General features: G+C 40.9%; 1 protein-coding gene across 2 annotated transcripts in view; it reads left to right on the top strand.

Annotated features, from left to right (window-relative positions):
- LOC129866600 (reelin-like) overlaps positions 1-27,003 on the top strand; it is a 293,866-nt gene that overhangs the window by 250,094 nt on the left and 16,769 nt on the right. Inside the window, exons 44-53 of one of the 2 annotated variants that reach the window (XM_055939357.1) lie at positions 838-1,061; positions 13,412-13,562; positions 15,540-15,674; positions 16,062-16,185; positions 19,856-20,105; positions 23,164-23,332; positions 23,452-23,592; positions 23,778-23,955; positions 26,244-26,437; positions 26,675-26,931. In XM_055939357.1, the coding sequence (XP_055795332.1) occupies positions 838-1,061; positions 13,412-13,562; positions 15,540-15,674; positions 16,062-16,185; positions 19,856-20,105; positions 23,164-23,332; positions 23,452-23,592; positions 23,778-23,955; positions 26,244-26,437; positions 26,675-26,931 (1,823 nt within the window). Of the gene's footprint in view, positions 1-837; positions 1,062-13,411; positions 13,563-15,539; positions 15,675-16,061; positions 16,186-19,855; positions 20,106-23,163; positions 23,333-23,451; positions 23,593-23,777; positions 23,956-26,243; positions 26,438-26,674; positions 26,980-27,003 lie in introns of both variants that reach the window. The other variant, XM_055939356.1, reaches the window with a different exon arrangement.

The raw sequence follows: 27,003 nt of genomic DNA, 5'->3' as shown, positions 1-27,003 counted from the left end.
AGCTGGTTCCTTTTCTGACAGGCTAAAATGTAGGGGAAATGTTTTTTGGGGATTCAGTTCATTTGCATGGCAAAGAGGGACTTTGCAATTAATTGCAATTCATCTGATCACTCTTCATAACATTCTGGAGTATATGAAAATTGTCATCATACAAACTGAGGCAGCAGACTTTGTGAAAATGTATGTGTCATTCTCAAAACTTTTGGCCATGACTGTATATATATATATATATATATATATATATATATATATATATATATATATATATATATATATATATATTCACTGATTGTACCAAACATGAGAAACACATTCCTAATATTAGGTTGAACAGCCATTATTTGTCAAAAGCATTCCACAGGGATGCTGGCCCATGTTGACTCCAATGCTTCCCACATTTGTGTCAAGTTGGCTGGATGTCCTTTGGGTGGTGGACCATTCTTGATACACACGGCAAAATGTTGATCAGGAAAAACCCAGCAGAGTTGCAGTTCCTGACACTCTCAAACCGGTGAACCTGGCACCTACTACCATACCCTGTTCAAGGGCACTTAAATATTTGGTCTTGCCCATTCAGTCTCTGATTGGCAAAGATACACAATCCATGTCTCAATTTGCTCAAGGCTTAAACATTTTTTTAACCTGTTTCCTCCCCTTCATCTACACTGATTGAAGTGGATTTAATTAGTGACAACAATAAGGGATCATAGCTTTCACCTGGTTAGTCTGTCATGGAAAGAGCAGGTGTTCCTAATGTGTTGTATACTCAGTGTATAGATCCCTTTCTCTCCATCTCTCTCTTCTTCTTCATCTTCTTTTTCTTCTCTCTCCTCTCAGATCCATCCGGTTCCGTTGGTACCAGGGCTTCTACTCTAGCGGTTCATCCCCCCCTACCTGGGCTTTGGACAGTGTGTACATTGGCCCCCAGTGCCAGGACATGTGTAACGGACACGGGTCATGTGTGAGGGGTACACACTGTGTGTGTGACTCGGGATACTCAGGACCAGACTGCTCCCAACCCGACACATCCAACCCTGACTTCCTCAAGGAAGACTTTGAAGGTAGGCAATGGGTATAGAACTGGTAGATATTGTATGGTTTCGGATAATGGCTCCATTAACCCTGCCTGATCTTAACACTTACAATTACCCTAACCTTGCTGGTTGAATATACATTTCCTTGAATGTGCAAGAAAACGCAGATACCCGCACAAACGCAGAGGGTGTGTGTGTGTGTGTGTGTGTGTGTGTGTGTGTGTGTGTGTGTGTGTGTGTGTGTGTGTGTGTGTGTGTGTGTGTGTGTGTGTGTGTGTGTGTGTGTGTGTGTGTGTGTGTGTGTGTGTGTGTGTGTGAGAGACTAGTAGACAGTCACTGTATCTGTGATGTCCAAACACAGTGTTCAGATATTGAGTGTTTAGCCATCAATACTGATATTGATCAGATGATCTTTTGAGAACTGTATGAATGGATGTGATTAATACACTTGTGGTAGAAAGGGCGCCTAAGTGTGACGAAATACGTTGTTGTGCGACCAGGAGTTTTATTTTGGCAGCAGATAATAATTGTTGTAATGATAAGGGTTAGCTGTACCATGTGCCCTAGTGTGTGCCCTAGTGCCCTAGTGAAACATTTAAGCATAGATTCATGGTTACACCATTACTGCAGCGAAAACGGCTTGTTTTTAACTTCTTATGGCTGCAGGGGCAGTATTAAGTAGCTTGGATGAAAGGTGCCCAGAGGTGCCCATAGTAAACTGCCTGCTCCTCAGTCCCAGTTGCTAATATATGCATATTATTATTCGTATTGGATAGAAAACACTCTGACCTTTCTAAAACTGTTTGAATGATGTCTGTGAGTATAACAGAACTCATATGGCAGGCAAAAACCTGGGAAAAATCCAAACAGGAAGTGGGAATTCTGAGGCTGGTCGATTTTCAACCAAGACCCTATTGAATTCACAGTGAGATATGGATGAGTTTGTATTCACTTCCTACGGCTTCCACTAGATGTCAACAGTCTGTAGAACCTTGTCTGATGCCTCTACTGTAAAGTGGGGCAGAAGGAGACAGGATTTAGTCAGGTCTATTATGACCTGACCATGCTCTGACCATGCGCGTTCACATGAGAGGGAGTTATGTTCCATCGCACATCTGAAGTCAATGTAATTCTCCGGTTGGAACGTTATTCAAGATTTATGTTAAAAACATTCTAAAGATTGATTCAATACATCGTTTGACATGTTTCTACTGACTGTTACGGAACTTTTGGACATTTCGTCTGCTTTTAGTGAACGCGCTTTCTGACTTTGGAATTGTTTACCAAACACGCTAACAAAAATAGCTATTTGGACATTACCCAACAAAACGAAAATTTCTTGTGGGAGTCCTGGGAGTGCATTCCGACGAAGATCAGCAAAGTTAAGAGAAGATTTATAATGCTTTTTATGAGTTTTGTTGACTGCACAATTTGGCGGGTAACTGTATGGCTTGCTTTTGTGGCTGAACGCTGTTCTCAGATTATTGAATATTGTGCTTTTGCCGTAAAGCTTTTTGAAATCTGACACAGCGGTTGCATTAAGAACAAGTGTATCTTTAATTTTATGTAAAACATGTATCTTTCATCAAAGTTTATGATGAGTATTTATGTTATTTGACGTTGCTCTCTGCAATTTCTCCGGATATTTTGGAGACATTTCTGAACATGGCGCCAATGTAAACTGAGGTTTTTGGATATAAATATTAACTTTATCGAACAAAACATATATGTATTGTGTAACATGAAGTCCTATGAGTGTCATCTGATGAAGATCATCAAAGGTTAGTGATTCATTTTATCTCTATTTCTGCTTTTTGTGACTCCTGTCTTTGGCTGGAAAAATGACTGTGTTTGTCTGTGATTTTGCAGTGACCTAACATAATCGGTTGCGGTGCTTTCGCTGAAAAGCCTATTTGAAATCGGACACTTTGGTGGGATTAACCTTTCATTGCTACCCATCCCGGATCCGGGAGCATCCTCATCAAAAAAGCTGACTAGCATAGCCTAGCCTAACGCGACAGGGATATCATATAATATAATTTTCATGAAATCACAAGTCCAATACAGCAAACGAAAGATAAACATCTTGTGAATCCAGCCATCATTTCCGATTTTTAAAATGTTTTACAGCGAAAACACAATATGTATTTCTATTAGCTAACCACAATAGCAAAAGACTCAACCGCATATTTTCACAATTTTTCTACCGCATAGGTAGCTATCACAAAACTGACCAAATAGAGATATAATTAGTCACTAACCAAGAATCAACTTCATCAGATGACAGTCTTATAACATGTTATACAATACATTTATGTTTTGTTCGAAAATGTGCATATTTGAGGTATAAATCATAGTTTTACATTGCAGCTACCATCAAAAATATCACCAAAGCAGCCAGAATAATTACAGAGAGCAACGTGAAATACCTAAATACTCATCATAAAACATTTATGAAAAATACATGGTGTACAGCAAATGAAAGATAAACATCTTGTGAATCCAGCCAATATTTCTGATTTTTTAAGTGTTTTACAGCGAAAACTAAATATTGCATTATATTAGCTTACCACAATAGCCAAAAACACAAATGCATTTATTAGCAGCAAAAGGTAGCGAGCGCAAAAACCAGCAAAAGATATAAAATGAATCACTAACCTTGACCAACTTCATCAGATGACAGTCTTATAACATCAGGTTTACTTCTTATGCCTGCAGCCCGACGCCGGTACACTTATGACAACAGCCAGCTCAAAGTGCAGGGCGCGAAATTCAAAATATATTTTTTTTAAATATTTAACTTTCACACATTAACAAGTCCAATACAGCATATGAAAGGTACACATCTTGTGAATCCAGCCAACATGTCCGATTTTTAAAATGTTTTACAGGGAAGACAAAATATGTAAATCTATTAGCTAACCACGTTAGCAAAAGACACCACTTTTTTTACTCCACCAGTTTTTTACTCCATCAGTAGCTATCACAAATTTGTCCAAATAAAGATATAAATAGCCACTAATCAAGAAACAACTTCATCAGATGACAGTCTGATAACATATTTATTGTATAGCATATGTTTTATTAGAAAAATGTGCATATTTCAGGTATAAATCATAGTTTACATTGCAGCTACAATCAGAAATTGCACCGAAAGCAGACAGAATAATTACAGACACCAACGCCAAATAACTAAATACTCATCATAAAACATTTCTGAAAAATACATAGTGTACAGCAATTGAAAGACAGGCATCTTGTGATTCCAGACAATATTTCCGATTTATCAAGTGTTTTACAGCGAAAACACAATAGAGCGTTATATTAGCTTACCACAATAGCCAAAAACACAAGCAATTTCCCAGTAGCAAAAGTTAGTGATCGTAACAAACAAGCAAAAGATATATAATTTTTGACTAACCTTGATTTTCTTCATCAGATGACAGTCCTATAATATCAGGTTATACATACACTTATGTTTTGTTCGAAAATGTGCATATTTAGAGCTGAAATCAGTGGTTACACATTGTGCTAACTTAGCTACTTTTTCCACAACGTCTAAACAGCAACGATATTTTTCTGACACGTTTTCTGACACACATATTCTGACCAAATAGCTATTCATAAACATAAGTAAAAAATACATGTTGTATAGGAAATGATAGATCCATTAGTTCTTAATGAAATCGAAGTGTTAGAATTCTAAAAAATAACTTCATTACGACATCCAGCTTCGGTATAGCTGAGTACCCCAAAGTTGGGCGCCCACGACTAATTCACATGCACGACAGATATATGAATTAGCATCATAAAATGTTTCTTACTTTTGGTGATCTTCCATCAGAATGTTGTAGAACACAGGTGTCAAACTCATTCCACGGGGGGCCGAGTGTCTGCGGGTTTTCGCTCCTCCCTTGTACTTGATTGATGAATTAACATCACTAATTAGTTAGGAACTCCCCACACCTGGTTGTCTAGGGCTTTATTGAAAGGAAAAACCAAAAACCTGCAGACACTAGGCCCTCAGTGGAATGAGTTTGACACCCCTGTTGTAGAAGGTGTCCTTTGTCAAGAACAGTCGTTGTTTGGATTTAGAACGTTCATTTTCCCTCTCGATTTAGCACGCGCACTTGCCAAGTGGCACAAAGCTCTCCAAGTCAACAAACGGAAGAGAACGGAACACGGCAAAACTCCCAAAAATTTTTCAATAATCTGATGAAACTATATTGAAAAAACATACTTTACGATGATGTGGTCACATGTATCAAATAAAATCAAAGCCGGAGATATTAGTCGTCCATAACGACAGCTAAACAGAAGGCAAATCCATGTCCCCTTTCGCGCGCTCCAGAAAACAGAAAATGGACGGTCACGTCATACAAAGAGCTTTTATTCCACCTCAGACCAAGATAAACACAAAATTTCTTCTCTCGCCGCCTCTTGACATCCAGGGGAAGGTGTATGAAGTGCACGTAGACTCTTACGTATCATGCCCATGTATAGGCAAGAAGTAGAACAGAGCCTCGATTTCAGACTTTCCACTTCCTGGTCAGGAAGTTTGTGCCAAATGAGTTCTGTTTGACTCACAGATATAATTCAAACGGTTTTAGAAACTAGAGCGTGTTTTCTATCCAATAGTAATAATAATATGCATATTGTACGAGCAAGAATTGAGTACGAGGCCGTTTGAAATGGGCACCTTTTATCTGGCTACTCAATACTCCCCCTGCAGCCCAAACAGGTTAAACAATACACTTATGTTTTGTTCGAAAATGTGCATTTTTAGAGCTGCAAACCGTGGTTATACATTGTGAATATGTAGCATCGATTCACCAAATTGTCCGGAGCTATTTTGGACACTCACCTAATCTGACCAAAGAACTCATCATAAACTTTACTAAAAAATACATGTTGGACAGCAAATGAAAGATACACTAGTTCTTAATGCAACCGCCGTGTTAGATTTTTTTAAATAACTTTACCATAACAAACAGCTTACGTTATAGCGAGACAGCGCCCGCAAAAAGGGCGAATAATAGGACTCAACATTTTCCACAGAAATACGAAATAACATCATAAATTGTTCTTACTTTTGCTGAGCTTCCATCAGAATCTTGTACAAGGAGTCCTAGGTCCAGAATAAATCGTTGTTTGGTTTTAGAATGTCCTTCTCTCCTGTCGAATTCGCTCCACAAGGGTAGCCAATGTTGATGACGTTCCCAATTTCTCTCGACGCAGAGAACAGAAAACTCCAAAAGTCCCATTAAACGTTGAATAAACTGATGAAACTCGGTTGAAAAAACCTACTTTATGATGTTTTTCTAATATGTATCAAATAAAAACAAAGCCGGAGATATTAGCCGTGTATACCGAACGCTTATCGTAAAACAATATGGAGGTACTTCCCGCGCACTGGTAGACAAAGGAAATTCTGGACACGTCATTCCAAGAGCTCTTGTTGGACCTCAGATCAAGCTAGACACCCCATTCCACCTTCCACTGCCTGTTGACATCTAGTGGAAGGCGTATGCAGTGCATGCATATCCATAAATATAAGGCAATTCAATAGGCAGGCCCTGGAACAGAGCATCGTTTTCAGATTTTTCACTTCCTGTCTAGAAGTTTGCTGCAAAATTAGTTCTGTTTTACTCACAGATATATTTCAAACAGTTTTAGAAACTTGAGTGTTTTCTATCCAATAGTAATAATAATATGCATATTGTACGAGGCAGTTTAATTTGGGCACGATTTTTTTCAAAGTGGAAACAGCGCCCCCATATTGACAACAAGATTACCTTTAAAATGGTATAAAATACATGTATGTTTGAGGAATTTTATTTATGAGACTTCTGTTGTTTGAATTTGGCGCCCTGCACTTTCACTGGCTGTTGTCATATCATCCCGTTAACGGGATTGCAGCCATAAGAAGTTTAACCCCACCAGGTCAAAAGATCTGACCCATATTACCTGCTCAACATTTGTTTCTGGGACCGCATTTTACATTAATAAACTGCTTGCACAGTTCAGTCATGTCATTGTGTGGGACTGATTTCTTCATCCCACTCCCGCCCACACATGCAGCTTTTCAAACTGCACTGGATTCCCACTTGCAAGAACTGGTTCCAAACCCGTGTAGTCCTGCATTTTAGCATGTGACGCAGCTCACTTGCCAGCCAGGTCCAAGCAATTTTGGGCCCTGTAGGCAATATCAAGGTGCGCAAAAATACCCTAAGAAGAAGGTTAAATTACCAGAGGTTTTCATGTGGACCAATATATTAATCTATCGTATTACTGGGATATATCAACAACTAAGGTAGACGTAGTTTGTAGCGAGAAGAGTTGGAGAGGCTTGCACTTTCACCTGACCTACATTTATAGCCTTATTTTTAGGAGTGGGACAATTTTCAGACGGAGACAAATATGGGTGATCAATATTTATTTATAGGAAATGTAGTAAACTATAGCCTGATCATATTTAGGATGTACATTTCCTTAGAATGATAACAGTCCTGTGCTTCCCCCGCCCATGCAGGCTATAGTCTACTCTATTTAATTGAGACCACACGCGCACCTGATCTTGCACATGTGGCTACAATGGGAAAGTAATTCTGCTTTGAAAGTTGATCAACTTGTAAACTCACTTTTGAGAAAACCGTCTTTCAATGTTTTGGTACTACTATTGGAGAGCCCTTCTTTGTCTACACCCATTCAGCATTGTTCACACCCTCTTAAGCCTTAGCCCCATCCATCTTTTTAACTTCTACCGATTCAGAAACCCGGATCCGGGAGCACCCCCCACCCCCCCACCAGTAAAAAAGCTGAATAGCATAGCTAGCATAGCGTCACAAGTAAATACTAGCATCTAAATATCATTCAATCACAAGTCCAAGATACCAGATGAAAGATCCACTTCTTGTGAATCCAGCAATCATTTCTGATTTGTAAAATGTTTTACAGGGAAGACACAATATGTAAATCTATTAGCTAACCACGTTAGCAAAAGACACCATTTTTCTTTGTCCACCATTTTTTCTCTCCACCAGTAGCTATCACCAATTCGGCCAAATAAAGATATTGATAGCCACTAACCAAGAAAAAACCTCATCAGATGACAGTCTGATAACATATTTTTTGGTCTAGGATAGGTTTTGTTAGAAAAATTTGCATATTTCAGGTAGAAATCATAGTTTACAATTGCACCCACCATCACAACTCGACTAGAATAAATACAGAGAGCAACGTGTATTACCTAATTACTAATCATAAAACATTTCTTAAAAATACACAGCTCACAGCAATGGAAAGACACAGATCTTGTGAATTCAGACAATATTTCAGATTTTCTAAGTGTTTTACAGCGAAAACACAATAAATCGTTATATTAGCATACCACATGTGCAAACGTTACCCCAGCATTAATTCAAGGCAAAGAGAGGATAACGTTATCACCACCAAAATATATTAATTTTTTCACTAACCTTCTCAGAATTCTTCAGATGACACTCCTGTAACATCATATTACAACATACATATAGAGCTTGTTCGAAAATGTGCATATTTAGCCACAAAAATCGTGGTTATACAATGAGAATAGTAGCAAAACTGGCCTGAAAATGTCGGGCGCCATATTGGACAGTGATCTAGTCTAATGAATAAATATTCATAAACTTGACTAAAAAATACAGGGAGGACAGCTATTGAAAGACAAATTAGTTCTTAATGCAATCGCTGAATAACATTTTTTAAATTATCCTTACTGTGCAATACCGGGTGCGCCAAAGCGAAGCTACCCCAAAGAAAATGGCGGAATATGCGTTTAACATTTTTCAACAGAACAGCGATTTATCATCATAAATAGTTCTTACTATGAGGTGTCTTCCATCAGAATCTTGGGCAATGTATCCTTTCTCCGGTCTAATCGTCTTTTGGTCGAAAGATGTCCTGTTGTCCCGTCGAAATGGCCACTAACGTTCGGTATGTACAGGAAAAGTGCCCAGATCTTGGAAGGGCGTCACAAAGAAATGCCTTAAAATCGCACTAAACGGATATAAATTGCTATAAAACGGTTTAAATTAACTACCTTATGATGTTTTTAACACCTATAACGAGTAAAAACATGACCGGCGATATATTACTGGCTAAACCAAAGCTTGGAAAGAGGCCAGTCCGACGTTCATCGTGCGTCAGGCGCAGGGAACAAAAGAACGGTACATCCGGTCTTTGGCCTTTTATACAGGCCCTGATTGCGCAATCGACTCCATTCAAATTGTCACCACTTACTGACATCTAGAGGAAGGCGTAGGCAGTGTTTGTATCCTCATAGCATTCACAGTGACATTAAAACTGACCTGGGACCAGAGGCCAAGATTTCTGAAATCTCACTCCCTGTCAGGAAAAGTGCTGTAGAATGAGTTCTGTTCCACTCAGAGACATAATTCCAACGGTTATAGAAACTAGAGAGTGTTTTCTATCCAATAATAACAATAATATGCATATTGTACGAGCAAGAATTGAGTACTAGGCAGCTTAATTTGGAGACGAAAAAATGCTAAGTCGAAACAGCACCCCCTATATTCGCAAGAAGCTAAGCGTTGATCCAACCGTTCTGTACTGACATGCCAGCTACTTCCAGATATCTAAGAGAGAGTGAACAGCTCACTGAACATTACTTGCCCTATCGCTCTGTGGTTTCTCGTTCAGAGCGCACACTGGACGCTCTGACCAATAAGTAGGATTGTTCCGAAAGCTTTGACCTCAACTACAGTCAAGCACCCAAGCTAACATTGGCTTGCTACTTCCAGAAACATAATGAGAGAACACACCATTCTGACCATTTTACTCCCCCTAGCAGAACTGGTTAGGCTTTGGTGACTGTATTGGTGACTGTAACTGTGCTGCTAACAACAATTGAATTAGCCGGACATATTCAACAGGTGTTGATTGAGTTAAAATATGCATCAGTTATTCTGCGCTCTGGCACACTAAGACGAGAGTCTTTTGTTAAGAAATGTAGCTAGATAGCTAGCTAGGTAAACAATGAATCCCAACGCATGACGAAACGTTAGTTAGCGATCCAGCCAGCTAACGTTAGCTAGCTACCTAACAGTACACAAACTTGAAATGAAAATACTTTGTCAAAATGAGATTGGAGTCTTTTGTTAAGACATGTAGCTAGTGTCAAGGATTTGCGTCAATTCAAATCTGGTATCAGGACAAAATGTGATTCAGAGTCACCGAATATACTTTAAGTATTTTTATTAAACTCAAGCGATAAATGGTAAATGCAATTTTCGTATTTACGGACTCTCTGTACCACCTCGCAGGGCAGAACAGAGGACTGGCAGGATGTAAGTAAACAGCTGTTCTTATTCTGTGACAGACTAGTTCCAACCCGTCTGTTGGCCTATCACAGTAGAGGCTGAGCGTGGTTTAAACTCTGCTCAGCCTGTCGCCGGCGCTCAGGCTAGTCCTAGCCTCTTTGCGCTCTTTGGTGTTCCGGCGCTGTTGCTGTGTAGATTACGCTCCCTCACCCCAGAGGCTGAGGTCAGACAGCTCTGCAACATTGTCTGAGCTATTTGCACCTGCATACAAAAGCACACTGTTCTCGCTCAAGGCTAACCACAGCTTCCCAGCACACTTATCTGGGGCTAACTGTTACTTCCAGCACACACACACAGACACCCAGGCGCCCAGGCCAACAGTTGCTAATATTCAATCACATGTGATATAGCATTGGGTTATAGTGCAATAAACACAAATCCTAACATTAGCTAGCTAAACAATGGACCATAATCACAACTCATGACGTTACTACCCTGCATGAATCTGCAGGTAGCTAACCACCAGGTTCTATGGCTATAACTAGTAAAACAAATGTGTCTGAGATACAAAGAATAAGATCATACACATAACGTTAGCTAGCGACCTAGCCAGCTAATGTTAGCTAGCTAACAGTACATTTGAAATTAAACCACTTTCTGTCTCCTGTCTGATGCCATGCATGGTTGCCTTAGTTTGACGATGTTATCCAGACTGGTGTTTTCTCCATCTCTTTAGCTATCATACTCGAATTCCACTGATTTCAAAACTCGGTCCTCCAGAAAATGGAGAGCATGCACATAACGTTAGCTACCGAGCCAGCCAGCTAATGTTAGCTAGCTAATAGTACACTTTAACGTGACATTAGGTTTATGCAGTTTTACTACACTATATTTTTTAAGACGTGTTTGACCCGATTACCTAAACATACTGGCCAGCTCCAATTGACAGATGCGTGCTTTATGGTAGACCAATCCAAACTCATCTCTCGGCATGTCCAGCCCACTCATTATTTCAGCCAAAAAGAGACATAAAAAAGGCTCTCTTTATTTAACTAGGCAAGTCAGTTAAAAACAAATTCTTATTTACAATGACGGCCTACCCCAGACGACGCTGGGCCAATTGGGCCAATTGTGAACCACCCTATGGGACTCCCAATCACAGCCAGATGTGATACAGCCTGGATTTGAACCAGGGACTGTAGTGACACCTTTTGCACTGAGATGCAGTGCCTTAGACCACTGCACCACTCGAGAGCTAATTGATAATTACTGCGTAGAATGTTGGCCAGTAAACGACTGGGACAATTACCATGGAAGAAATGGTTGAGTCTTACTCGATGGATGGTACATTCTGCTTTCTGTCTAATCAATAAATTGAATTCTGTCTTGACTTTGGAAAGAGTAACAGCTACCTGGTCTGAAAAATGTGTTTGATGGGAACACTAACACAGTTAACATCGACTGACTTTGTATTGATCATCATTAATTAATTTGATTTTCAAATCGATCACAGAATGTAGGATTTTGTAACAATGAACAGTTGAAATGCCATCTTTTGACTCTTAGGAGATTCTGACATTTTAAGTTGGCAGTAGTAAGCGTGGTGGTAAGACAAGCTTATTATGTTGAATTTCTATGTTCTTGATTAAAGAAGACAGAGGTGTAAATAATGTATCAAATCGGAAGTGTACTCTTTTGCTTTAGGATTGTTTGCTCGCCAGGCCTCAGAGTATATCCTGGAAAGCCTTGGTTGCGTATGGATAGTAGTTGGTCTAATTCAATATTTTCCTGCATGCCCGTCTGTCCCAATAACCAGACGGAATTCAGTTATTTCTAACAATATGCTGTTCAGAGAATTTAAAAACCTGGGTTCATATGAATTTGGAGCATACACATTAAAAAAGGCCATTTTCTTTCCATTATGGAAACATTGAAGGATTGTGATTCTGCCTTTTTGGTCTTCACTTTTATCCAAGATTGTAATTTTGAGTTTCTTATGTATCATTATGATTACACCTTTAGTTTTATTTGGGGTTGATGAAAAAGCAACCTATTTGTGTATCCTTTTTGTGTTTCTTGGAAGTATATCAGTATATCAGTATGGTTTCTTGATAGGATATCAAGACAGCTGGAACATTTAATAGGAGAGTTTACGCTTTCAAATTCCAAGAGAGAATAGCTAGCATTGCCATCATTTTAAATTAAATAATGTACTATTAATGATGTAATTGTTATCTTTAGTTTTAATAGGCCCGTGGATGTGAAACCAAAAGCAGGACCCACGGAGTGATTCTGTTTTCTTTTTTAGGAGATTGATTTCCCCTTCTAGCTTAGTTCGCGCTTTTTGGAGTCAGCCCTTTGTCACATTGTCCACTGTCTCAAACTTTTACACTTTAGTTGAGGAGGAATCCACTTCAGAAGTGACCAGTGCAAGAGATTAATTTATCGGTTTTAATTGCAAGTCGAGGGCAAAGGTAATTTCCTCACAAACAATCTCTCAGATAGTATTGGCTAAATCGTTCTATTGTTGGGTATTGAGAGCTGCCATGTTCCCACAGATGAATGATGAATTTACAGAATATTCGAGCTACTGGAGTGAAATAGACCTGCTATTGTTCCTTGTAAAACAGTGAATGTCTCACACCTAGTATGTTGACCTTTACTTGAAAATAAGTCTGACAAGTCATCGTTATTTTGCAGAAGAAAAAGCCACTAGAAAGCCACACGTTTTCAATGCATGCCACCTTTTAACTTTTAACTTGCTTTTATAATAAACTAATGTGTTAACAGTGTTATATATTAGTTTCTTGGGCACAACATGTGCTGTAAAAGTAGCTAGAATTCATAAAGCCCATTATAGGCTGTTATCTCAATCAATTAAACAATTATTCCTTTCTGGTGCTCCTAAATTTCATGTGATGCTCCTAAATTTTTAAAGTTGAGAGCACCAGTGCTACCAATGAAAAATGTTCATTTGTATGCCTGTGTGTGCGTTTGTGTGTGTTTGTCGTGCGTGCTTGTGTGCATGCCTGCTTGCCCTTGTGTGTGTGTGTACAGGAGGGGTGGTGGATGCTGACCGTTTTAGGCTGCTGAGTGGAGGGAAACCTAGCAGGAAATGTGGCATCATGTCCAGTGGGAACCACCTGTTCTTCAGCGAGGACGGCCTTCGCATGCTGGTCACCAACGACATGGACCTTTCCAACGCAAGGTACCGTGTGGTGTGTGTGTGTTTGAAGGTTGTTAACTGATAGCTGTGCTTCTGCGGCCAACTAGTGGTGAGTTGAGGTGACATAATGTATTTAACCGTTTGAGAAAACCTGGTCCTCACTTCTCAAGTGGAATGGTCCTCACATTGATAGTAAAATGTGTATGTGTGAGCTAAGTATAACCATTTGAATTCAGACGAAAAGAGAAAGAAGTGTATTTTCTCAAGACACACTTACACTTACACACACACACACACACACATACACACACATTAATGTACATATATTTATCAATGTGCATTATAATTATATATGCAGTTGAAGTCGGAAGTTTACATACACCTTAGCCAAGTACATTTAAACTCAGTTTTTCACAATTCCTGACAATTAATCCTAGTAAAAAATGCCCTGTCTTAGGTCAGTTAGGATCACCACTTTATTTTAAGAAAGTGAAATGTCAGAATAATAGTAGAGAGAATGATTTATTTCAGCTTTTATTTCTTTCATCACATTCCCAGTGGGTCAGAAGTTTACATACACTCAATTAGTATTTGGTATTATTGCCTTTAAATTGTTTAACTTGGGTCAAATGTTCCGGGTAGCCTTCCACAAGCATCCCACAATAAGTTGTGTGATTTTTGGCCCATTCCTCCTGACAGAGCTGGTGTAACTGAGTCAGGTTTGTAGGCCTCCTTGCTGGCACACGCTTTTTCAGTTCTGCCCACATGTTTTCTATGGGATTGAGGTCAGGGCTTTGTGATGGCCACTCCAATACCTTGACTTTGTTGTCCTTAAACCATTTTGCCACAACTTTGGAAGTATGCTTGGGGTCATTGTCCATTTGGAAGACCCATTTGCGAACAAGCTTTAACTTCCTGACTGATGTCTTGGGATGTTGCTTCAATATATCCACATAATTTTCCTGCTTCATGATGCCATCTATTTTGTGAAGTGCACCAGCCCCTCCTGCAGCAAAGCACCCCCACAACATGATGCTACCACCCCCGTGCTTCACGGTTGGGATGGTGTTCTTCGGCTTGCAAGCCTCACCCTTATTCCTCCAAACGTAACGATGGTCATTATGGCCAAACAGTTCTATTTTTGTTTCATCAGACCAGAGGACATTTCTCCAAAAAGTACGATCTTTGTCCCCATGTGCAGTTGCAAACCGTAGTCTGGCTTTTTAATGGCGGTTTTGGAGCAGTGGCCTCTTCCTTGCTGAGCGGCCTTTCAGGTTATGTCGATATAGGACTTGTTTTACTGTGGATATAGTTACTTATATACCTGTTTCCTCCAGCATTTTCACAGGGTCCTTTGCTGTTGTTCTGGGATTGATTTGCACTTTTCGCACCAAAGTATGTTCATCTCTAGGAGACAAAACGCGTCTCCTTCCTGAGCGGTATGACGGCTGCATGGTCCCATGGTGTTTATACTTGCGTACTATTGTTTGTACAGATGAGCGTGGTACCTTCAGGCGTTTGGAAATTGCTCCCAAGGATGAACTAGACTTGCGGAGGTCTACAATTTTTTTTCTGAGGTTTTGGCTGATTTCTTTTGATTTTCCCATGATATCAAGCAAAGAGGCACGGAGTTTGAAGGTAGGCCTTGAAATACATCCACAGGTACACCTCCAATTGGCTCAAATTATGTCAATTAGCCTATCAGAAGCTTCTAAAGCCATTACATAATTTTCTGGAATTTTCCAAGCTGTTTAAAGGCACAGTCAACTTAATGTATGTAAACTTCTAACCCACTGGAATTGTGATACTTTGAAATATAAGTGTAATAATCTGTCTGTAACAATTGTTGGAAAAATTACTTGTGTCATGCACAAAGTAGATGTCCTAACAGACTTGCCAAAACTATAGTTCGTTAACAAGAAATTTGTGGAGTGGTTGAAAACAAGTTTTAATGACTCCAAAGTGTATGTATGTATGTATGTATGCAAACTTCCGACTTCAACTGTATATATTTTGTAGGTTTATTCAGTTCTTCCTGCGTCTGGGCTGTGGTAAGGCCTCCCCAGACCCCCGCTCCCAGCCTGTCCTGCTCCAGTTCTCTGTAGACGGGGCTCTGACCTGGGGCCTGCTGCAGGACTTCTTCTTCTCCAACAGGTTAGCATAACTCTCACTGTACATCATATCAGGATAAGGTAAGACCCAGATGCAGACCGTGTCGAGAAAAAGAGAGGCTGGGAAAAGAGAGGAGCTGACAGGACAAACGCTGTTAAGCTTGACAAACAAGACCAACAGACAAACAGAAAACACAGGTATAACTACACAGGGGACAATGGGGATAATGGGGAAGATGGGCGATACCTGGAGGGGGGTGGAGATAATCACAAAGACAGGTGAAACAGATAAGGACGTGACACATCACTGTACTGTAAATGTTGTTTTGTGTTATACTGACATGCTTAATGACGCAAAAATGATTTACTAATGCATACAATAAATCATTACCTTCATCATAATCATCATCAACTTCCTCTTCTTCAACAGCAGTAACCAGGCTCGCCTCGTGGCCCTGGAGATCCCTCTACGTGCCCGTACCTCCGCCACGCGCCTACGCTGGTGGCAGCCCTCTGAGAATGGACACTTCTATAGTCCATGGGTTATTGACCAGGTGAAACACCTTACCTACATCTATCTATCACTACAGTGCTAATTTGCTAAATTGTAATTACTTCGCTACTATGGCCTATTTATTGCCTTACCTCCTCATGCCATTTGCACACACTGTATATACACTGTCTTTTTTTTCTATTGTGTTATTGAATGTACGCTTGTTTATTCCATGTGTAACTCTGTGTTGTTATTTGTGTCGCACTGCTTTGCTTTATCTTGGCCAGGTCGCAGTTGTAAATGAGAAATTTTTCTCAAGTAGCTTACCTGCTGCAAGCCCGAAGCCGGCAACAATATGACAACAGCCACTTCAAGTGCAGGGCGCGAAATTCAAAAGATATTTTTTAGAAATATTTAACTTTCACACATTAACAAGTCCAATACAGCATATGAAAGGTACACATCTCGTGAATCCAGCCAACATGTCCGATTTTTAAAATGTTTTACAGCGAAAACACCACATATATTTATGTTAGCTCACCACCAAATACAAAAAAGGACAGACATTTTTCACAGCACAGGTAGCATGCACAAAACCAACCTAACTAACCAAGAACCAACCAAACTAACCAAGAAACAACTTCATCAGATGACAGTCTTATAACATGTTATACAATAAATCTATGTTTTGTTCGAAAAATGTGCATATTTGAACTATAAATCAGTTTTACATTGCAGCTACCATCACAGCTACCGTCACAAATAGCACCGAAGCAGCCAGAGTAATTACAGACACCAACGTCAAATACCTAAATACTCATCATAAAACATTTCTGAAAAATACATGGTGTACAGCAAATGAAAGACAAGCATCTTGTGAATCCAGCCAATATTTCCGATTTCTTAAGTGTTTTACAGCGAAAACACAATATAGCATTATATTAGCTTACCACAATAGCCATAAACACAAGCCATTTACCAGCAGCAAAAGTTAGCGATCGTAACAAACCAGCAAAAGATATATAATTTTTGACTAACCTTCATCAGATGACAGTCCTATAACATCAGGTTATACATACACTTATGTTTTGTTTGAAAATGTGCATATTTAGAGCTGAAATCAGTGGTTATACATTGTGCTAACGTAGCATCTTTTTCCCAGAATGTCCGGATATTTTTATGACACTCACCTATTCTGACCAAATAACTATTCATAAACGTTACTAAAAAATACATGTTGTATAGGAAATGATAGATACACTAGTTCTTAATGCAATCGCCATGTTAGAATTCTAAAAATAACTTCATTACAACATCCAGCTTACGTTATAGCGAGAGAGTGCCCAAAATCTGGGCGCAAACTAATAGTACACATGTTAGACAGATATATGAAATAACATCATAAAATGGGTCCTACTTTTGATGATGTTCCATCAGAATGTTGTACAAGGGGTCCTTTGTCGGGAACAATCGTTGTTTGGTTTTAGAATGTCCTCTTCTCCAGTCAATTAGCACGGAAAGCTAGCAAGTGGCGCGAAGCTCTCCTTCGTGAACAAACGCAGACAACGCAAAACGCCTAACGTCCCGAAAAAATTTCAATAATCTATTAACCTGTTTGGCGTGCAAGCCCGACGTCGGTACACTTATGACAACAGCCACTTCAAGTGCAGGGCGCGAAATTCAAAAGATATATATTTTTTAATATTTAACTTTCACACATTAACAAGTCCAATACAGCATATGAAAGGTACACATCTCGTGAATCCAGCCAACATGTTCGATTTTTAAAATGTTTTACAGGGAAGACAAAATATGTAAATCTATTAGCTAACCACGCTAGCAAAAGACTCCACTTTTATTACTCCATCAGTTTTTGACTCCATCAGTAGCTATCACAAATTCGGCCAAATAAAGATATAAATAGCCACTAACCAAGAAACAACCTCATCAGATGACAGTCTGATAACATATTTATTGTATAGCATATGTTTTTTTTGAAAAATTTGCATATTTCAGGTATAAATCATAGTTTACATTGCAGCTACATTCAGAAATTGTACCGAAAGCAGCCATAATATTTACACACACCAACATCAAATACCTAATTACTCATCATAAAACATTTCTGAAAAATACATAGTGTACAGCAAATGAAAGACAGGCATCTTGTGATGCCAGACAATATTTCCGATTTATTAAGTGTTTTACAGCGAAAACAAAATGTAGCGTTATATTAGCTTAGCACAATAGCCAGAAACACTTGGGCGCCGGCGACTACGACAGATATAAGAAACAACATCATAAAATGGGTCTTACTTTTGCTGATCTTTCATCAGAATGTTGAACAAGGTGTCCTTTGTCCAGATGAGTCGTCGTTTGGATTCAGAATGGCAACTTTCTCTCTCCATTTAGCAAGCGCGCTAGCCGGGTTGCACGGATCTCTCCATGTAAACAAACGGAAGAGAACGGAACACGGCAAAACTCCCGAAAAAATTTCAATAATCTGATGAAACTATATTGAAAAAAATACTTTACGATGATATGGTGACATGTATCAAATAAAATCAAAGCCGGAAATAATAGTCGCCTATAACGTCAGCAAAACAAAAGGCAACCCCACTGTCCAAATCGCGCTCTTCAGAGTACCGGAAATTGGGTACACGTCATTCCAAGAGGATTTATTCCATCCCAGATCGAGATAATCACCTCATTTCTTCTCTCACAGCCTTCTTGACACCCAGAGGAAGGTGTATGACGTGCATGTATACTAATAGCTCTTGTGCCCATTTATAGGCAGGAAGAGGAAGAGAGCATCGATTTCAGACTTTGAACTTCCGGGTCAGGAAAAGTGCTGCAGAATGAGTTCTGTTTCACTCAGAGAAATAATTCAAACGGTTTTAGAAACTAGAGAGTGTTTTCTATCCAATAGTAATAATAATATGCATATTGTACGAGCAAGAATTGAGTACGAGGCTGTTTGAAATGGACACATTTTATCAGGCTACTCAATACTGCCCCTTGCAGCCATAAGAAGTTAAAACTATATTGAAAAAACATACTTTACGATGATATTGTCACATTTATCAAATAAAATCAAAGCCGGAGATATTAGCCGTCTATAACGACAGCTTTTCAGAAGGCAATACCCGGTCCCTTCTCGCGCCTTCCAGAAAACAGGAAATTGGTGTCACGTCATGCCAATAGCTCTTATTCGACCTCAGATCAAGATATACACTCCATTTCTTCTCTCACTGCCTGTTGACATCTAGTGGAAGGCGTATGAAGTGCATGTATACTAATACATATCAAGCACATTTATAGGCAGGCCCTAGAACAGAGCATCGATTTCAGATTTTCCACTTTCTGTCAGGAAGTTTGCTGCAAAATGAGTTCTGTTTTACTCACAGATATAATTCAAACGGTTTTAGAAACTAGAGAGTGTTTTCTATCCAATAGTAATAATAATATGCATATTGTACGAGCAAGAATTGAGTACGAGGCCGTTTGAAATGGGCACCTTTTATCCAGGCTACTCAATACTGCCCCTACAGCCCAAACAGGTTAAATAAAGGTGAATATATATATATATATATATATATATATATATATATATATAAAAATAAATAAAAATATATGTTCATCCACTTATTCATCCATCCTTCAATCTGTCCATCTTTATCAAATACAGTATCACGCATATGACACGAACCTATGTCTCTCTACTCTGCCAGGTGGTGGTGGGTGGCAGTGCCAGTGGCTGGGGTCCTTTAGAAGACGACTTCTCCTCTATGGACGTGCGTTCCTGGCTGCTCCACCCCGGGGGTACCCGCATGCCCGTGTGTGGTTCTGACGGGGCAGCCTTCGCTTTCATAGAGAAGTCCAACACGCGCTACGCTGTCACCACAGACATCAGCCTGGGACAAGATGCTTTCATACAGTTTGATTTCTCAGCTTCATGCTCTGTCACAAACTCCTGCTACGGTGAGCCACAAAATATATATATTTGACAGGTTGTCAATGTAAGTCAGAATATGTTACATTTATTTTGTCAAGGTAGTCAGAGAATAGTTTTATAAGAAAAGTAGGTAAAAATGTGAGCATTCAGGATTGTTGTTGATTGCTGTTTTCGCTTTTATTAATGTTCCCTGGCTATGCTGTCTAGGTAAGTGAGGTCGGGCACTGATGTTGGGTGATTAGGCCTGGCTCGCAGTTGTCTTTCCAATTCATCCCAAAGGTGTTCAATGGGGTTGAGGTCAAGGCTCTGTCCAGGCCAGTCAAGTTTTTACATACCGAAAGCACCACAAACGATTGTTAGGTCAGCGCCAAGTCACAGAAAAACACAGCCATTTTTCCGACCAAAAAGAGGAGTCACAAAAAGCAGAAATAGAGATAAAATGAGTCACTAACCTTTGATGATCTTCATCAGATGACACTCATAGGACTTCATGTTACACAATACATGTATGTTTTGTTATACATTGGCGCGTTATGTTCAGTAGTTCCAAAAACATCTGGTGATTTTGCAGAGAGCCACATCAATGTACAGAAATACTCATCATAAATGATGAAAATACAAGTGTTATACATGGAACTTTAGATAAACTTCTCCTTAATGCAACCGCTGAGTCAGATTTAAAAAAAGCTTTACCGAAAAAGCACACCATGCAATAATCTGAGTACAACGCTCAGAGACCAAAACAAGCCAAACAGATATCCGCCATGTTGTGTAGTCAACAGAATTCAGAAATAGCATTATAAATATTCACTTACCTTTGATGATCTTCATCAGAATGCAATCCCAGATCCACAATAAATGTTTGATTTGTTCGATAAAGTTCATCATTTATTTCCAAATACCTCATTTTTGTTTGCGCCTTGAGATCACAAATCCAAATTCATGACGTGCGAGCAGATGAAAAGTCAAAAAGTTCATCAATTATCAATGTCTACACTGTATTTCTGATCAATTTGATGTTATTTAAATGGACAAGAAATTTGCTTTTCTTTCAAAAACAAGGACATTTCTAAGTGACCCCAAACTTTTAAACGGTAGTGTGTATATATATATATATAGTATACCTTTACCAGACCTCTTATGTTTTACCAAACTGTTGGAGCTAGGAACATTAGCTGTTACCTATGCCCATGGTAACATCGTCAAAAGTATTCAGACCCCTTGACTTTTTCCATGTTTTGTTATGTTACAACCTTATTCTGAAATTGATTAAATTGTTCCCCCCCGATCAATCTACACATAATACCCCATAAAGACAAAGTAAAAACAGGTTTTAAAATGTTTGGGGAATTGTAAAAAATTATTTAAAAAATAAGAAATCACATTTACAAAACTATTCAGACCCTTTACTCAGTACTTTGTTGAAGCACCTTTGGCATCGATTACAGCCTCAAGTCTTCTTGGGTGTGACGCTACAAGCTTGGCATACCTGTATTTGTGGAGTTTATTTCCATTCTTCTCTGCAGATCCTCTCAAGCTCTGTCAGGTTGGATGGGGAGCTTTGCTACACAGCTATTTTCAGGTCTCTCCAGACATGTTTGATAGGGTTCAAGACTGGGCTCTGGCTCGGCAACTCAAGACTTGTCCCGAAGCCACTCCTGCATTATCTTGGCTGTGTGGGTAGGTTCGCTGTCCTGTTGGAAGGTAAACCTTCCATTCTGAGGTCCTGAGTGCTCTTGAGAAGATTTTCATCTTCCGAGGATTTTTCATAAAAGGATCTCTCTGTACTTTCCTCGGTTCATCTTTCCCTCGATCCTGACTAATCTCCCTGTCCCTGCCACTGAAAAACATCCCTACAGTATGATGCTGCCACCACCATCATGCTTCACCGTAGGGATGGGTGCCAGGTTTCCTCCAGACGTGACGCTTGGCATTCAGGCCAAAGAGTTCAATGTTGGTTTTATCAGAGAATCTTGTTTCAAATGGTCCTTTAGGTGCCTTTTAGCAAACTCCAAGCGGGCTGTCATATTCCTTTTACTGAGGAGTGGTTTCTGTCTGGCCACTCTACCATAAAGGCCTGATTGATGGAGTGCTGCAAAGATAGTTGTCCTCCAGGAAAGTTCTCCCGTCTCCACAGAGGAACTCTGGAGCACTATCAGAGTCACCATCGCGTTCTTGGTCACGTCCCTGACCAAAACCCTTCACCGCCGATTGCTCAGTTTGGCCGGGCAGTCAGCTCTAGGAAGAATTTTGGTAGTTCCAAACTCCTTCCATTTAAGAGTGATGGAGACCACTGTGTTCTTGTGGACCTTCAATGCTGCAGACATTTTTTGGTACCCTTCCCCAGATCTGTGCCTCGATACAATCCTGTCTCGGAGCTTAACCGACAATTCCTTCCACCTCATGGCTTGGTTGTTGCTATGACATGCACTGTCAACTGTGGGACCTTATATAGACAGGTGTGTGCTTTTCCAAATTATCTCCAATCAATTTAATTTACCACAGGCGGACTCCAATCAAGTTGTAGAAACTCTTCAGGGATGATCAATGGAAACAGGATGCACCTGAGCTCAATTTTGAGTCTCATATCGAAGGGTCTGAATACTTATGCAAACAAGATATCTGTTTTAAATTTTTTATACATTTTAAAACATTTCTAAAAACCTGTTTTCAGTTTGTCATTATGGGGTATTGTGTAGATTGATAAGAGATAAAATGTTTTTAATACAATTTTAGAATAAGGCTGCAAAATAACAAAATGTGGAAGAAGGGAAGCGGTCTGAATATTTTCCGCTGCTCCTGTTTGGCACAGCGGACTAAGGCACTGCATCTCCGGGCTTGAGGCGTCACTACAGACACCCTGGTTCGAATACAGGCTGTATCACAACCGGCCGTGATTTGTAGTCCCATGGGGCGGAACACAATTTTTCCAGTGTCGTCCAGGTTTGGCCGGTGTAGACCGTCATTGTAAAGAAGAATTTGTTCTTAACTGACTTGCCTAGTTAAATAAAGGTTACACATGTGTATGCGACTAATAACATTCGATTTGATTTATGCGTCTTTCTGTACCCTTGTCCATCACAGCCATTGAGCTTGAGTATTCTCTGGACCTGGGTCTGCACTGGCAGCCTCTGGTGCGTGACTGTCTCCCCACCAGTCAAGACTGCTCCTCCTACACCCTACAGAGACTGCTGGTGGCAGACATATACAACAAGTGGGGCCGAGTCACTCTGCCCATTCCCACCTACGCCAGGTCAGTTACACGTTGTTTGACTGCCAAACCAAACCGAGGTTGTTATTCTTCAAAATCACTGTCTAAACAGCTTTAAATGTTGGTACGAGTTGTATTATGTCATTAAAATGTATCTGCAGGTCTGCAGCTACGCGGTTCCGTTGGTTCCAGCAGGCTCCATTTGACAAGCAGCAGACCTGGGCTCTGGACAACCTCTACATCGGCGACGGCTGCTCCGACATGTGCTCCGGACATGGACGCTGCCAGCAGAGCTCCTGTGTGTGAGTGACTGATATTTCAATAACACACCAGCATGAAAGAATAATTACAGACACGAATGTGGTGTTCCATTGCCATGTTGAAGTAGTAGTCCCGACATCCGTAACAACAATGTCACACACAGCAACCTGAGAGGCCATTCAAAAACCTCCTTACCCCTTTCTCTCACCTCTCGTCCCCCATGTAGGTGTGACCCAGAGTGGGAAGGCGAGTACTGTGATGAGCCTGTGGCCCCCCTGCCCTCCCAGCTGAAGGACAGTTTCAGCCGGGCCCCCTCTCTTAGCCACTGGCACCTGGTAACCGGGGGAAAGCTCAGCACTGTGTGTGGGGCCGTGGCATCTGGGGCTGCACTGCACTTCAGCGGGGTCAGTGCCTATCAATCAATCCATTGTGCCTGTAGACCACACTACCTACAGAGAGAGTTTTCATATGTATTCTTCGTAGCTGTTTACATACCACCACAGATACACTTCAGCGGGATCAGTGCCTATCTATCAATCCATTGTGCCTGTAGACCACACTACCTACAGAGAGAGTTTTCATATGTATTCTTCGTAGCTGTTTACATACCACCACAGATAGACGCTAGCACTACAGTAAGACAGCATTGAATGAGCTGTATTCCGGCATAAGCAAACAAGAAAACGCTCACCCATAAGCGGAGCTCCTAGTTGCCGGGGACTTTAATGCAGGGAAACTTAAATCCGTTTTACCAAATTTCTATCAGCATGTTACATGTGCAACCAGAGGGGAAAAAACTCTGGACCACCTTGACTCCACACATGGAGATGCATACAAAGCTCTCCCTCGCCCTCATTTTGGCAAATCTGACCATAATTCTATCCTCCTGATTCCTGCTTACAAGCAAAAATTAAAGCAGGAAGCACCAGTGACTAGATCAATAAAAAAGTGGTCAGATGAAGCAGATGCTAAGCTACAGGACTGTTTAGCTAGCACAGATTGGAATAAGTTCAGGGATTCTTAGGATGGCATTGAGGAGTACACCACATTAGTCATTGGCTTAATCACTAACTGCATTGATGACGTCATCACAACAGTGACTGTATGTACATACACAAACCAGACGCCATGGATTACAGGCAACATCCGCACTGACCTAAAGGCTAGAGCTGCCGCTTTCAAGGAGCGGGACTTGGACTCTAACCAGGAAGCTTATAAGAAATCCCGCTATGCCTTTCCGATGAACCATCAAACAGGCAAAGCATCAATACAGGAGTAAGATCGAATTGTACTACACTGGCTCTGACGCTCGTCGGATGTGGCAGGGCTTGCAAAGCATTACTGACTACAAAGGGAAGCACAGCCGAGAACTGCCCAGTGACACGAGCCTACCAGAGGAGCTTAACTACTTCTATGCTCGCTTTGAGGCAAATAACACTGAAACCAGCTGTTCTGGAAGACTGTGAGCGAGCATGTGCTGACCAACTGGCAAGTGTCTTCACTGACATTTTCAACCTCTCCCTGTCCGAGTCTGTAAAACCAACATGTTTTAAGCAGACCACCATAGTGCCTGTGCCCAAGAACACTAAGGTAACCTGCCTAAACAACTACTGACCCGTAGCACTCACATCTGTAGCCATGAAGTGCTTCGAAAGGCTGGTCATGGCTCCCATCAACACCATTATCCCAGAAACCCTAGACCCATTCCAAGTTGCATACCGCCCCAACAGATCCACAGATGATGCAATCTCTATTGCACTCCACACTGCCCTTTCCCAGCTGGACAAAAGGAACACCTATGTGAGAATGCTGTTCATTGACTACTGCCAAAGGAGGCAAAGGAGATGATTGTGGACTACAGGAAAAAGAGGAACGAGCACGACCCCATTTTCATCGACAGGGCAGCACTGGAGCAGGTTGAGAGCTTCAAGTTCCTTGGTGTCCACATCAACAACAAACTAACATGGTCCAAGCACACCAAGACAGTCGTGAAGAGGGCACGACAAAACCTATTCCCCCCCAGGAGACTGAAAAGATTTTGCATGGGGCCTCAGATCCTCAAAAGGTTCTACAGCTGCACCATCGAGAACATCCTGACTGGTTGCATCACTGCCTGGTATGGCAACTGCTCGGCCTCTGACCACAAGGCACTTCAGAGGGTAGCACGAACAGCCCAGTACATCACTGGGACCAAGTTTCCTGCCATCCAGGACCTCTATACCAGGCGGTCAGAGGAAGGCCCTAAAAATTGTCAAAGACTCCAGCCACCCTAGTCATAGACTGTTCTCTCTGCTACTGCACGGCAAGCGGTACCGGAGTGCCAAGTCTAGGTCCAAGAGGCTTCTAAACAGCTTCTACCCCCAAGCCATAAGACTCCTGAACACCTAATCAAATGGCTACCCAGACTATTTGCATTGCCCCCCCCCCCCCCTCTCTGTTGTTATCAGGGTTAGAATGTATTACAATTCAATTTGGGAAGTGAGCTGACACTACAATTTAATAACAGAAAATTCCTTATTGCAAATAAACTGCTATTTTTACTTGAATTTGATTTTCTCTTTATCACCTCAATTAAAAATATTTAAATTGTCATTTTAATACATAAATTAAATTGAGCCCAAACCTGGTGTGTCTCTCTCTTCATCTCTTTAACCTCCATGTTTTCTCTTGTATCTGTCTCTCTCTCCAACAGAGTTGCAGTCGTCAGCTGGTGACGGTGGATCTGAACCTGACCAACGCAGAGTTCATCCAGTTCTACTTTATGTATGGCTGCATGACCCCGCCGAGCAACCGTAACCAGTGTGTACTACTGGAGTTCAGTCTGAATGGTGGAATCAACTGGATCCTGTTGACAGAGATCTTTTACGACCTGTACAGAAAGCCTGGGTGGGCCTTTTTTATGAAAAATAGATACACGCACACTTTGTTGATTGCTCCCACGGTTTATGTTCTACCCAAAGGTCTTCGTCAGGCTTAACACACATGAAAAAAGTAGGAGTATTTATAGACTTACAAGTAATGAAGTACAGTAAAATAGGATATACAGTAACTGGGAATTGGCTTTAACCTGTCCACTTCTTTCACATCAGATGTTCCCAATCCTAACCTGTGTGTCATGTGTAGATTCGTCAATGTACTGCTGCCCCATGCGGCCCGTCAGGAGGGTGTGCGTGTGCGCTGGTGGCAACCGACCCACGAGGGGTCCGACCACAGTGACTGGGCACTGGATAACGTCCTAATCGCTGGTTCCGACCCGCGGGCACAGATCTCTGACACCTTCGGAGGGGTGGCGCTGCCTAACCACGAGAGAGCGCCCGCTGATGGTACCCCCACGGGCAGGATAGGCCTGTTGAATGAGGGAGAGGAGGAGAGCACCTCAGGTATATACACAGGGGATCTGGACGAGACCACAACATACACCACCACAGGTACATACACAACTACAGGTACAT

Source organism: Salvelinus fontinalis, chromosome 12, assembly GCF_029448725.1.
Source record: "Salvelinus fontinalis isolate EN_2023a chromosome 12, ASM2944872v1, whole genome shotgun sequence".
Taxonomy (NCBI): domain Eukaryota; kingdom Metazoa; phylum Chordata; class Actinopteri; order Salmoniformes; family Salmonidae; genus Salvelinus; species Salvelinus fontinalis.
The sequence above is the reverse complement of the archived record's forward strand: the minus strand, read 5'-3'. Positions and strand labels throughout refer to the sequence as shown.